This window comes from Phyllobates terribilis, unplaced genomic scaffold, assembly GCF_046119375.1.
Source record: "Phyllobates terribilis strain yellow unplaced genomic scaffold, ASM4611937v1 Scaffold_47__1_contigs__length_9908305, whole genome shotgun sequence".
NCBI classification, from domain to species: domain Eukaryota; kingdom Metazoa; phylum Chordata; class Amphibia; order Anura; family Dendrobatidae; genus Phyllobates; species Phyllobates terribilis.
In genome coordinates, this window is record NW_027362807.1 from 6,115,616 (window position 1) to 6,129,917 (window position 14,302).

General features: G+C 48.2%; 2 protein-coding genes across 2 annotated transcripts in view; both read right to left on the minus strand.

Moving 5' to 3' along the window:
* The window catches only part of LOC141191556 (uncharacterized), a 209,418-nt gene extending 207,987 nt beyond the window's left edge, over nucleotides 1-1,431 (minus strand). Inside the window, exon 1 of the mRNA XM_073661466.1 lies at nucleotides 1,416-1,431. The gene's annotated coding sequence lies outside the window, so the exon portion shown is untranslated. The remainder of the gene's footprint in view (nucleotides 1-1,415) is intronic.
* Nucleotides 1-14,302, minus strand: part of LOC141191599 (uncharacterized) — a 151,646-nt gene that overhangs the window by 120,203 nt on the left and 17,141 nt on the right. Inside the window, exon 6 of the mRNA XM_073661530.1 lies at nucleotides 10,959-11,087. Within this exon, the coding sequence (XP_073517631.1) occupies nucleotides 10,959-11,087 (129 nt within the window). The remainder of the gene's footprint in view (nucleotides 1-10,958; nucleotides 11,088-14,302) is intronic.

The following is a 14,302-nucleotide window of genomic DNA, read 5'->3' on the forward strand; positions in this document are numbered from 1 at the left end:
TCAGCTTTTATGAGAAGGCAAGTTCGGGACTGGACCAAGGAAATGCAGTGGATGTTGTGTATATGGACTTTTCAAAAGCTTTTGATACGGTTCCACACAAAAGGTTGATACATAAAATGAGAACAATGGGGATAGGGGAAAATATATGTGTGTGGGTTAAGAATTGGCTCAGTGATAGGAAACAAAGGGTTGTTATTAATGGAAAACACTCAGACTGGGTCTCAGTTAACAGTGGGGTACCACAGGGGTCAGTATTGGGCCCCCTTCTTTTTAACATATTTACTAATGACCTTGTAGGGGGCATAAAGAGTAATATTTCAATATTTGCAGATGACACTAAACTCTGCAGGGTAATCAATACAAAGGAGGACAATTTTATATTACAGGAGGATCTATGTAAACTAGAAGCTTGGGCTGATAAATGGCAAATGAACTTTAATGGGGATAAATGTAAGGTAATGCACTTGGGCAGAGGAAATAAAATGGATAATTATATGCTTAATTGTAAAACACTGGGCAAAACTGTAACTGAAAAAGACCTGGGTGTATTGGTGGACGACAAGCTCACGTTTGGTGGCCAGTGTCAGGCAGCTGTTGCAAAGGCAAATAAAATAATGGGATGCATTAAAAGAAGCATAGATGCTCATGAGGAGAACATAATTTTACCTCTATACAAGTCACTAGTGCGACCACACTTAGAATACTGTGTACAGTTCTGGTCTCCGGTGTATAAGAAAGACATAGCTGAACTAGAGCGGGTGCCGAGAAGAGTGACCAAGGTTATTAGAGGACTGGGGGGTCTGCAATACCAAGACAGGTTATTACACTTGGGGTTATTTACTGTGGAAAAAAGAAGGCTTAGGGGTGATCTTATTACTATGTACAAGTATATGAGGGGACAGTACAAAGACCTTTCTACTGATCTTTTTACTCTGAGGCCTGAGACGGGGACAAGGGGGCATCTTCTACGTCTGGAGGAAAGAAGGTTTAAACATAATCACAGACGCGGATTCTTTACTGTAAGAGCAGTGAGACTATGGAACTCTCTGCCGCATGATGTTGTAATGAGTGATTCACTGTTAAAATTTAAGAAGGGCATAGATGCCTTTCTTGAAAAGTATAATATTACAGGTTATATATACTACATTCCTTGATAGGGCGTCTGATTGTCATATGGAGTCGGGAAGGAATTTTTTTCCCCAATGTGGAGCTTAGTGTTTGCCACATGTTTTTTTTTTGCCTTCCTCTGGATCAACATGTTAGGCTATGGGTTGAACTAGATGGACTTAGTCTTCCTTCAACCTTAAAAACTATATCACTATATCACTATTACAGGAAACACAAAACCCCAAAAGAGTCTCCGTGCTGAAGGGGTTACAGCCCCCTGCGCCCAGTAATGGGGGATCTCCACATACCTCCACCTGCAGAGCCGCCACCACATATATGGCTGCTCTGTGCGCACAGGACCTGTGATGAGGTCACAGGAGGGGAGGAGTCAGGGGTCACATGATCAGGGGCCTCAGTGGATGCAGGACTCTGCTGTGCTGGTTGTCATGGTGCTGGATGAGCTGAAGTTTATGTGTGGGGTCAGGAGGGGTTTACAGTGTGGATGTAACAGAGCCGTGTGTACGAGGTGTACGGAGCGGAGCCGTGTGTGTACGAGGTGTACGGAGCGGAGCCGCGTGTGTACGAGGCGTACGGAGCAGAGCCGTGTGTGTATGAGATGTAGACAACATACAACCCCCTAAAGTGACCTCATTTCGGACACTACCCATCAGGGAAGACATCTAAGGCCACGGCCCCACTATCAGTATTTGGTCAGTATTCGGTCAGTATTTTTATCAGGAGTGGGCACAAGAACCATGTGAGGAACAATCAGAGAAAAGGTATAATAGAAACAAGTCACCAATTCTGCATTTATCACCCACTCCTGGTTTTGGCTCCCACTCCTGAGAAAAAATACTGACCAAATACTGATAGTGGGGTCGTGGCCTGAGGGTGTATTGAGAATTATTATCCCAAAGGTGTGTCACTGATTTCTTTACCATTTCGCTGTGTGATAATAATATTACATTTATTCTGAGGCGCAGCGAGGGGGTTCAGCTCAGGGTCCCGTCTTTTACATCTGGTCCAGGTCGATATCACGACTTCTCCAGCACAGACACATCTGACTTCTCACGTTTCCAGCCCAGTCCCCATCTATTCCCAACCGGCACTAACTCCTCATCCTGCTTTCACCCCAATGCTGAGCCGCTGCTGTGTCCCTATTACTGATCCTCTTAATGCCTCATATAATAATGCCACCACTGTGCCTCTTATAAAGTAAAATGCCTCCTTTGTGCCTTAGATGGTAAAATTGCGCCCTAGAAAACATTAATGCCCTGTGCAAATACCCTAGAAAAAAGTGCACATATTTTGCCCCTAGAAAGTAATAATGCCCGCCCCCAGTGGGCCCATTTGACAGTCACAATACCCTGAGTGCCCCTATAACAATTATGCATCTTAGGTGCCCACTTAAAATGTAATAATGTCCCGAGTCCCCACCATATATAGTTCCCTTCTACACAGCATGACATTTTGCATGCATACCAATTTACGTTTCTGTTCAGACTCTCAGGTTTTTTCTTTGTAGTTTAATGTACTTTAGTGAATATAAGGGTGTGGCCGCCCTTTTTCTGAGCTGGAAGGTTCATTCTGCCTCTCAGGTTCATACTTCTACTAAGGGTTCAGTCTCTCAGCCCTTATCCATATGTATGTCACTTGACAAATGGTAAGATTTTAATATTAGAGTTAGGACTGTCCCATAAGGGTTGCCGTGATGTGGTGGGATGGCTTTTACATTATTTTGATCAAAATTTTTTAACTAAATACCCTTTATTATTTATCATTATTTTTATGCACTTGGCGATTTATCCATTTACCTTTGGGTATTTGTGTATTGTCTTTGTTTTTTTTCTGTCTAATGGCCTTATGTAAACATGCATTTACATTTTGAATGCACGCTAGTGTTGAGCGAGCATGCTCGACACTGCTCGGTACTCGCCCGAGCATCTCACTACTCGGGATGTTCGGCGAGCACCGAGCATTTCCGGGTTACTCGGGCGGGAGCTCGGGTCTCCGCCCTGCACGTTTGGCGCTCTTTACAGAGCCAATGAACAGGCAGGGATTGTCAGCCAGTCACTGTAATGCCGCAGCCATGTTGTTTGTGGGCATTACAGTGATTGGCTGGCCGCACAGCGTCACCTCGAGTATTTAAAACCGGGCACCGCCATCTTGGACACTGTCGCTCCAGATCAGACAGACAGTGTAGGGTCAGTGCTGCAGAGCTAGGGAGAGATTTATACTGCGAAATAGTTAGTGTAGGGTCTCTAAAGCCTGCCAAATCAAACAAACAGTCCTTCTCAGGACTAATATCCATCCCAGTTATCAGGCAGGCAGGCAGGCTGTATAGGAGACGCAGTGGTTATACCAGCAAACGCTGCATTACAGTCCTGTGTGCTCCTGCTGGTCAAATTGCTAGACTTATCCCCAAGTCTCGGGGGCCAGGAAAAATCCTTTTTTTTTCATCTAAATCCTGTTTTGTTTTTTTTCCTCAGTCAGACTGTACAAATACCCATCTTATTAACCTTTTGGTATCCCCCCCCCCCCAAAAAAAAATTGAGTGTCTCGCTGACTGTTCAGACAACAATATATCTGTTTAAAAGAGTCTGGTGCAGGCCAGAGAACTATAACTGTGTTTTTCCTCTTCCAAGGTTCACATCTGGGTGTTATCAACCTGCTTGCCTTTTTTCCATAAAAAAAAACAGTTTGTGTTGCTGACTGTTCAGACACAAATATATCTATTTTAACAAGTCTGGTATGAAATTATAACTGTGGTTTTGCAGTTCCATGGTTCAAATCTCTGTATTATCCACTTTTTTGTCTTTTTTGCATAAAAAAAAACATTTTCAGTGTCTCGCTGACTGTTCAGGCGCAAATATATCTGTTTAAAAGAGTCTGGTGTAGGCCAGAGAAATAGAACTGTGGTTTTCCTCTTCCACGGTTCAAATCTCCTTTCTATTACCCTTTTGCCATTGATAGTGCGAGTGTAAGCTATTTTACTTCATTTACAATGGGCAAGGCACGTGGCAAGGGACGTGGAACTGGACGTTCTGGTGATGGTGCGTGCAGAGGATGGGGCCGTGGCCAAGGTGAAAATGTGCCACAACCAACAGCCACATCTTCCCGCTGCCAGTTCTTGACCGAATTACTAGGGAAGCACACAACAGCACCACTATTGCGAACTGATCAGTGTGAACAGGTTATTAATTGGATAGCAGTTAATACTTCCAGTCACCTGGGCGCCACCACCTCCGGTCTGTCTTCCACACGGTCAAGTCTTAGTAGCCGTGAGTCTCGACTGCATACTCCTCCTCACCCTGATGCTCCTTCCTCCCACCATGCCGAGTGTCGTCAGACAGCAACTGATCCCACAGTTGGACACTCTGAAGAGCTGTTCACTGGTCCATTTCCATATTTGTGCCCCTCGCCTGCTCCGCTTGAAGTGGTGGAAGAGGAGATCCCATGTAGCGATAGCCAAATGTTTTAACAGGCATGGCCACAGGAAGGCGACGCTGGCAATTTGTCACAAGAGGTGGACGATGACGAGACACAATTGCCACGAAGTGAGGAGGAGGACCGTGGTGCGGAAGTGGAAGAGGAGGAGGTGGTGGATGATCTAGTAACTGACCCAACGTGGCAGTAGGACATGCAGAGCGAGGCCAGCAGCACACAGGGGGAGGGAGGCCGAGTACCCCAACAGGCAGGATGAAGCAGTGTGGTGGCCGCACACAGAAGGCGGGCAACAGTTCCCCGTAACACCAACACAAGGGACGTTGCCAGTACAACCTGTAGGACTCTGCTGATAACCCCAAAAAGGCCATTTGTACCACCTGCCAGGCCAGCATCAGCAGGGGTGACAAAACTGCCAGCCTGACCACCACCAGAATGATCAGGCACATGGCAGCAAAGCAGCTGACTTTGTGGGGCGAACCCCAGGGTCCACGACCAGTGTCAGCGGGAGTCACCACAGCTTCTTCAGCTGCTGTGTGTTTAAGAGAACCCCCTGTTGTGCGTGTAAGGCTATCCCCTGTCCATACTGCATGCAAAGATGCCCCCTCCTCTCAGTCTTCACTTGTTATGGCAGTTTCTCAAGAAACAGCATCAACGTCCAAGTCCCAAAGCAACATTCAATTGTCCATATCCCAGAGCTTTGAACGAAAGTGCAAATTCGCAGCCAATGCCTCACAGGCCACAGTCCTAAATTCGCACATTTCATGACTTTTAGGCTGGTGGAGACGGAATCCTTCCGCAACCTTATGGCGGTGGCCATCCCTCGGTACTTGGTCCCCAGCCGACACTATTTTGCCCGGTGCACCATCCCGCACTACAAAAGCATGTGTCCCAAAACATCTGCCGTGCCCTCAACAACGCAGTTATTGGGAGAGTCCACCTGACAAAGGACACGTGGACAAGTGCTTGTGGCCAGGGACGGTACATCTCCCTGACGGCACACTGGGTAAACATAGTGGAAGCCAGGACCCAGTTGGACCTTGGGACAGAACACATCCTCCCCACACCGAGGATTGCAGGCCCTATGTCAGTTAGAGTTGCCCTCACAGTGTACAGCTCCTGCGCATCATCCTCCTCATGTTCAGCCTCCATCTGAGATATCACCACATCAGTTACAAGCTGGAAGCACTGCAGTACTGCCTCAGCCAAGCGGCAAAAGGCTGTGCTGAAACTCATAAGCTTAGGTGATAAACCTCACACTGCTTGTGAGTTGTGGACAGCTGTGAAAGAGCAGGCAGATCTGTGGCTGAGACCTCTGAACCTACATCCAGGCATGGTCGTGTGTGACAATGGCCGTAACCTGGTGGCGGCTCTGAGGCGAGGCGAGATCACACACGTACCATGCCTGGCTCATGTGCTTTACCTCGTTGTTCAGCGGTTTCTTAAATTGTACCCCGATTTGCCAGATCTGCTCGTCAAAGTATGCCGCCTGTCAGCTCATTTTCGGAAATCGGCTACAGCTTCCGCCGCCCTTGCTGTGTTGCAGCAGCATTTGCAGCTTCCGGCACACTGACTGGTGTGTGATGTCCCCACACGTTGGAACTCTACCCTCCACATGTTGCAAAGGATTTGTGAGCAGAAGAGAGCAGTTGTGGAGTACCAGCTGCAACAAGGCCATCAATATTCAGGTCAGACTCCACACATAAGCCCTCAGGAGTGGACCTAGATGTCTGACATATGTACCATCCTGACAAACTTTGAGGAGTCCACTAAGATGGTGAGTGGCGATGACGCCGTCATTAGCGTCAGCATCCCACTTGTCTGTATTTTGCAACGCTCTCTGCAGAGAATTAAAGAGGAGGCATTGCAGCCAGAGTATGATGAGATGGATCAAGAAGCCGTAGCGGGCGATTACACACAGCCCAGCCTCATCTCATCCCATTCCAACGTGAATTGGGGGACAATGAGGGAGAGGAGGAGGAAGAACAGGAGATGATATCATGCGCTGTAGACGGTAGTACCTGTACAACTGTCATACCGTCGGTTCAGCGTGGGTGGCTTGAGGACAGGGGGGAGGAGGAGGAGAAGGAGGAGGAGAGCATGGTCAGTCGTCATCTTGGTGAGGACACGGAAGTCTTGCCCGTTACCAGTCTGGCACGCATGGCTGACTTTATGTTACAATGCCTTAACCGTGACCCTCGCGTTGTCAAAATGTTGGGTGACAGTCATTACTGGTTGGTGACACTTTTAGACCCCTGCTACAAGGAGAACTTTCACTCTCTTATTCCTGAGGTGGAGAGGTCTACAAAAATGGGGCAGTACCAGAAGGCCCTTGCTGCAGAGCTGTTAAAAAAATTCCCATCTGAACATGCTAGCGGCAGAGGTTACAGTTCGTTGACCAACCAAGGCGTACAGGCAAGATGTAGCATCGGCGTCTCTGCCTCCTGCTAGGCAAAGACGCCGTCCCTCTCACCCTCCTGTTCAGCGTGCGGCGTCCTCCTGCGCTCCTTCCCTCGCTGCTGCCGGTGCGCGCTCCTTCCCGGGCACTGTGCTTAGGGCGCGCGCTCGCTCCCCCTCTCTTAAAGGGGCCGCGCGCATCGTCCTAAGGGGTCCCCGGTCAATTGCCGGAAGACTTCCCATATATAAGGCACCTCCTCCAAAATGGAGGTGCCCAAGCAAAGTTGTTTGCACTGTGTCTCACCTGTGCTTTAGCCCTCAGGTTCCGCTGCTAGCCTGACTCCTCATTCTGCCTGCCAGCCTGTTACTTGCCTTGTCTGTTTGACCGCTCACCTGGGAGCGTCCACCAGTTACCTGACTGTTACCTGCCTCGTCTGTCAGATCGCTCACCTGGGAATGTCCACCACTTACCTGCCTGTTACCTGCCGCGTCTGTCTGACCGTTCACCTGGGAGCGCCCACCAGTTACCTGCCAGTTACCCGCCTCGTCTGTCTGCCCGCTCACCTGGGAGCACCTGCCTGTTTCCTGCCAGCCTGCCTGGAGACCCTGCCGTCACTTGTTGTGACCATCTTCCTGGTAAAACCTATAGACTGCTACCTGCCCTGCTTTCTCGAACTGTGTCCACCTGCCAGCTACCAGAGACTTCCGCCTGCTTGCCGTGTCCATCCGCCATACCGGTCAGTCCCAGCCATCTGACCCGTGGGAGCCACCTGCTCTCTTACAAGGTCGTCCCCAGAGTAGCACCTGGTCCCTCAGTCCGGATCCTCCCTGGTCACGGTGTCGTTAGCTGCCGTACGACCAGGGTCGGTTCGGGTGGATACTTAGTCACGCCCCTCTGGGTCCCTCCTTGCCCCTCGGCACAGAGGTTCCACCACCCGGCCCCGTAACACGAGAGAGACACAACTCCAATCCAGCAGAGGCAGGGGAACACTGTCAACATTCTGGGACAGTTTTCTGAGACCCGCCCAGCTTACTGAGGCACGGGGTACTCTCACAAAGAGTGGAAAGTTTCAAAAGATGGTGAGGGAGTACCTTGCCGACCTCACCAGCGTTCTCCGTGATTCCTCTGTGCCTTTTAATTATTGGGTATCCAAGCTGGACACTTGGAATGAACTCGCTCTGTACGCCTTGTAGTTCCTGACCTGCCCTGCCGCTAGCGTGTTATCGGAGAGTATTTTTAGTGCGGCTGGGGGAATTATAACTGATAAGCGCACTCGCCTGTCAACTGACAATGCTGACAAGCTGACCCTTATCAAAATGAACAAGGGCTGGATTGGGACAGACTTCTCATCACCACCAAATGACAGCAGAGTAACATAAAATCAAATCCACTGTGTTGTTTCGGGAGGTGTATTCCCATGCACCGCTTCACACCCACACATGGGTATACGCTTCCTGATTTCGGCTGTTTTTTGCTCTTCTCCTTATCCTCAGCCTCCACCACCACTATATCACCAAGGTGACCGTGGTCCGTGTTGCCAGCATTGCAAGTTCCTCCGTCCTAATTTTTGGCAGATTTTGCTTGGAAGGCATAGGCAAAGACTATGGAAGACTCACTCCCCAATAATGGAAATAATGTTTTTAATATTCTGTGCTGCATGCCTCTTGTTAAGCTACTGTGACCTCCACGTCTCTTCCAAGGGGCATTAAAACAGTCTTGTTAAGCTACTGCGACCTCCACGTCTCTTCCAAGGGGCATTAAAACCATCTTGTTAAGCTACTGTGACCTCCACCACTCTTCCAAGGGGCATTAAAACAGTCTTGTTAAGCTACTGTGACCTCCATGTCTCTTCCACGGGGCATTGATATTGTCTTTTTATTCCACTGTAACCTCCACCACTCTTCCAAGGGGCATCAAAACCGTCTTGTTAAGCTACTGTGACCTCCACGTCTCTTCAAAGGGGCATTAAAACCGTCTTGTTAAGCTACTGTGATCTCCACGTCTCTTCCAACGGGCATTGATATTGTCTTTTTATTCCACTGCGACCACCACTCTTCCAAGGGGCATTGATATTGTCTTTTTATTCTACTTCAACCTCCACGTCTCTTCCAAGGGGCATTGATATTGTCTTTTTATTCCACTATAACCTCCTCCACTCTTCCAAGGGGAATTAAAACCGTCTTGTTAAGCTACAGTGACCTCCACGTCTCTTCCAAGGGGCATTAAAACCGTCTTGTTTAGCTACTGTGACCTCCACGTCTCTTCCAAGGGGCATTAAAACCGTCTTGTTAAGCTACTGTGACCTCCATGTCTCTTCCACAAGGCATTGATAGTCTTTTTATTCCACTGTAACCTCCACCACTCTTCCAAGGGGCATCAAAACCGTCTTGTTAAGCTACTGTGACCTCCACGTCTCTTCCAAGGGGCATTAAAACCGTCTTGTTAAGCTACTGTGACCTCCATGTCTCTTCCAACGGGCATTGATATTGTCTTTTAATTCCGCTGCGACCTCCACCACTCTTCCAAGGGGCATCAAAACTGTCTTGTTAAGCTACAGTGACCTCCACGTCTCTTCCAAGGGGCATTAAAACCATTTTGTTAAGCTATTGTGACGTCCACGTCTCTTCCAAGGGGCATTAAAACCGTCTTGTTAAGCTACTGTGACCTCCACGTCTCTTCCACGGGGCATTGATATTGTCTTTTTATTCCACTGCGACCTCCACCACTCTTCCAAGGGGCATTGATATTGTCTTTTTATTCCACTGCGACCTCCACCACTCTTCCAAGGGGCATTAAAACAGTCTGTTAAGCTACTGCGACCTCCACCACTCTTCCAAGGGGCATTGATATTGTCTTTTTATTCCACTGCGACCTCCACCACTCTTCCAAGGGGCATTGATATTGTCTTTTTATTCCACTATAACCTCCACCACTCTTCCAAGGGGCATTAAAACCGTCTTGTTAAACCACTCTTAACTCCACAGCTCTTCCAAGGTGCATTGAAATGTTGTTTTTAATTAACTCTAACCTCCACGACTCTTCCAACGGTCATTGCATTTCCTCCTAATTTTAGTCAGCTTTTGCTTTTCAATGCATAGGCGAACACTAAGGGAAACCCACTCCCCAATAATGGGTAGAAGGTTTTTAGTACGCTGTAATCCACGTCTGTTTCAAGGGGCATTGCAGTTCCTCATAAATTTTGGAAAACCTTCCATTCACTGCTTAGGCCAACAGTGTACAGGAAACCCAATTGCTATAAATGGAAAAACGGTTTAGTTAAGGCCCTCTGACTTCCATGTCACTTCCAAGGGGCATTGGAGTGCCTCGAAATTTTTGGTAGGCATTGCACTCACTGTATGCCCTATAACTGTAGCCGAACCGCTCTTTTGGTACAGAATCATACATCCTGCATAAGGGGCATAATGGGGGGATTACACTGTGTAGGGGCATCATACATCCTGCATAAGTGGCATAATGGGGGCATTACACTGTGTGAGGGCATCATACATCCTGCATAAGGGGTATAATGGGGGGATTACACTGTGTGGGGGCATCATACATCCTGCATAAGTGGCATAATGGGGGCATTACACTGTGTGGGGGCATCATACATCCTGCATAAGGGGCATAATGGGGGCATTACACTGTGTGGGGGCATCATACATACTACATAAGGGGCATAATGGGGGCATTACACTGTGTGTCGGGGCATCATACATACTACATAAGGGGCATAATGGGGGCATTACACTGTGTGGGGGCATCATACATACTGCATAAGGGGCATAATGGGGGCATTACACTGTGGGGCCAGTAAAGGGGTCCTGTACTATGAGAACAATACGTTTCCTCCCTTCCTGTCTCCATAGTTGGGTCGTATGTATCTATTACAGGAAACAGAACAAAAACCTTATGATTCTTATAAAGGGGCAACACAAGACCCCAAAAGAGTCTCCGTGCTGAAGGGGTTAATGCCCCCTGCGCCCAGTAATGGGGGATCTCCACATACCTCCACCTGCAGAGCCGCCACCACATATATGGCTGCTCTGTGCGCACAGGAGCTGTGATGAGGTCACAGGAGGGGAGGAGTCAGGGGTCACATGATCAGGGGCCTCAGTGGATGCAGGACTCTGCTGTGCTGGTTGTCATGGTGCTGGATGAGCTGAAGTTTATGTGTGGGGTCAGGAGGGGTTTACAGTGTGGATGTAGCAGAGCCGCGTGTGTACGAGGTGTACGGAGCGGAGCCGCGTGTGTACGAGGTGTACGGAGCGGAGCCGTGTGTACGAGGTGTACGGAGCAGAGCCGCGTGTGTACAAGGTGTACGGAACGGAGCCGCGCGTGTACGAGGTGTACGGAGCGGAGCCGCGTGTGTACGAGGTGTACGGAGCGGAGCCGCGCGTGTACGAGGTGTACGGAGCGGAGCCGTGTGTGTACGAGGTGTACGGAGCGGAGCCGCATGTGCGAGGTGTACGGAACGGAGCCGCGCATGTACGAGGTGTGCGGAGCCGCGTGTGTACGAGGTGTACGGAGTGGAGCCACGCGTGTACGAGGTGTACGGAGCGGAGCCGCGTGTGCACGAGGTGTACGGAGCGGAGCCGCGTGTGGACGAGGTGTACGGAGCGGAGCCGCGTGTGTGCGAGGTGTACGGAGTGGAGCCGCATGTGTACGAGATGTACGGAGCGGAGCCGTGTGTGTACGAGGTGTACGGAGCAGAGCCGCGTGTGTACGAGGTGTACGGAGCGGAGCCGCGTGTGTACGAGGTGTAGGGAGTGTACGAGGTGTAAGGAGCGGAGCCGCTCGTGTACGAGGTGTAAACAACATACAACCCCCTAAAGTGACCTCATTTCGGACACTGTACCCATCAGGGAAGACATCTACACTGTGTGCAGAATTATTAGGCAAGTTGTATTTTAGAGGATTATTTTTATTATTGATCAACAACTATGTTCTCAATCAACCCAAAAGACTCATAAATATCCAAGCTTAATATTTTTGGAAGTTGGAGTGTTTTTTTTTTTAGATTTGGCTATCTTAGGAGGATATCTGTTTGTGCAGGTAACTATTACTATCCCGAATTATTAGGCAACTTAATAAAAAACAAATATAATCCCCTCTCACTTGTTTATTTTCACCAGGTAAACCAATATCGGTGCACAAAATTTAGAAATAAACATTTCTGACATGCAAAAACCAAAAAATTAGTGATGAATATAACCACCTTTCTTTAGGATGACACTCTACAGCCTTCCATCCATAGATTCTGTCAGTTGCTTGATCTGTTTTCGATCAACATTGCATGCAGCAGCCACCACAGCCTCCCAGACACTGTTCCGAGAGGTGTACTGTTTTCACTCCCTGTAGATCTCACATTTTATGATGGACCACAGGTTCTCTATGGGGTTCAGATCAGGTGAGCAAGGGGACCATGTCATTATTTTTCTTATTTTAGACCTTTACTGGCCAGCCACGCTGTGGAGTAGTTGGATGCATGTGATGGAGCATTGTCCTGCATGAAAATCATGTTTTTCTTGAATGATACCGACTTCTTCCTGTACCACTGCTTGAAGAAGTTGTCTTCCAGAAACTGGCAGTAGGTCTGGGAGTTGAGCTTCACTTCATCCTGAACCCGAAAAGGTCCCACAAGTTCATCTTTGATGATACCTGCCCATACCAGTACCCCACCTCCACCTTGCTGGCGTCTGAGTCGGAGTGGAGCTCTCTGCCCTTTACTGATCCAGCCTCTGGCCCATCCATCTGGCCCATCAAGAGTCACTCTCATTTCATCAGTCCATAAAACCTTTGAAAAATCAGTCTAAAGATATTTCTTGGCCCATTCTTGACGTTTTATCTTATGTTTCTTGTTCAAAGGTGGTTGTTTTTCAGCCTTCCTTACCTAGGCCATGTCCCTGAGTATCGCACACCTTGTGCTTTTTGATATCCAGTAACGTTGCAGCTCTGAAATATGGCAAAACTGGTGGCGAATGGCATCTTGGCAGCTTCACGCTTGATTTTCCTCAATTCATGAGCAGTTATTTTGCGCCTTTTTTGGCCAACACGCTTCGTGCGACCTTGTTGACCATTTGCCATGAAACACTTGATTGTTCGGTGATCATGCTTCAAAAGTTTGGAAATTTCAAGACTGGTGCATCCTTCTGCAAGACATCTCACAATTTTGGACTTTTCAGAGCCCGTCAAATCTCTCTTCTGACCCATTTTACCAAAGGAAAGGAAGTTGCCTAATAATTAAGCACACCTTATATAGGGTGTTGATGTTATTAGACAACACCCCTCCTCATTACAGAGATGCACATCACCAGATTTACTTAATTGGTAGTTGGCTCTCAAGCCTAAGCAGCTTGGAGTAGGACAACATGTATAAAAAGTATCATGTGATCAAAATACTCATTTGCCTAATAATTCGGCAAGCGGTGTAAGGCCACGGCCCCACTATCAGTATTCGGTCAGTATTTTTTATCAGGAGTGGGAGCCAAAACCAGGTGAGGAAATCAGAGAAAAGGTATAATAGAAACAAGTCACCAATTCTGCATTTATCACCCACTCCTGGTTTTGGCTCCCACTTCTGAGAAAAAATACTGACTGAATACTGATAGTGGGGCCGGGGCCTAAGGGTGTATTGAGCGCTCTTATCCCACAGGTGTTTCACTGATTTCTTAACCATTTCGCAGTGTGATAAAAATATTACATTTATTCTGAGGCGCAGCGAGGGGGTTCAGCTCAGGGTCCCGCCTTTTACATCTGGTCCAGGTCGATATCACGACTTCTCCAGCACAGACACATCTGACTTCTGACGTTTCCAGCCCAGTCCCCATCTATTCCCAACCGGCACTAACTCCTCTGCTTTCACCCCAATGCTGAGCCGCTGCTGTGTCCCTATTACTGATCCTCTTAATGCCTCATATAATAATGCCACCACTGTGCCTCTTACAAAGTAAAATGCCTCCTTTGTGCCCTTAGATGGTAAAATTGTGCCCTAGAAAACATTAATGCCCTGTGCAAATGCCCTAGAAAACAATGCACATATTTTGCCCCTAGAAAGTAATAATGCCCGCCCCCAGTGGGCCTATTTGACAGTCACAATACCCTGAGTGCCCCTATAACAATTATGCATCTTAGGTGCCCACTTAAAATTTAATAATGTCCCGAGTCCCCCCATATATAGTTCCCCTCTACACAGCATGATAACGTCCACAGCTCCCACATACACAGCATGTTGGGCCCTTAGCTTCCTATACACAGCATGAAAGGCTCCACAGTAACCCCTGCACTGTATGATTGCCTCCAGTAGGATCCCCACTGTATGATGGTCCTCAGTAGTCACCCCACACTGTATGG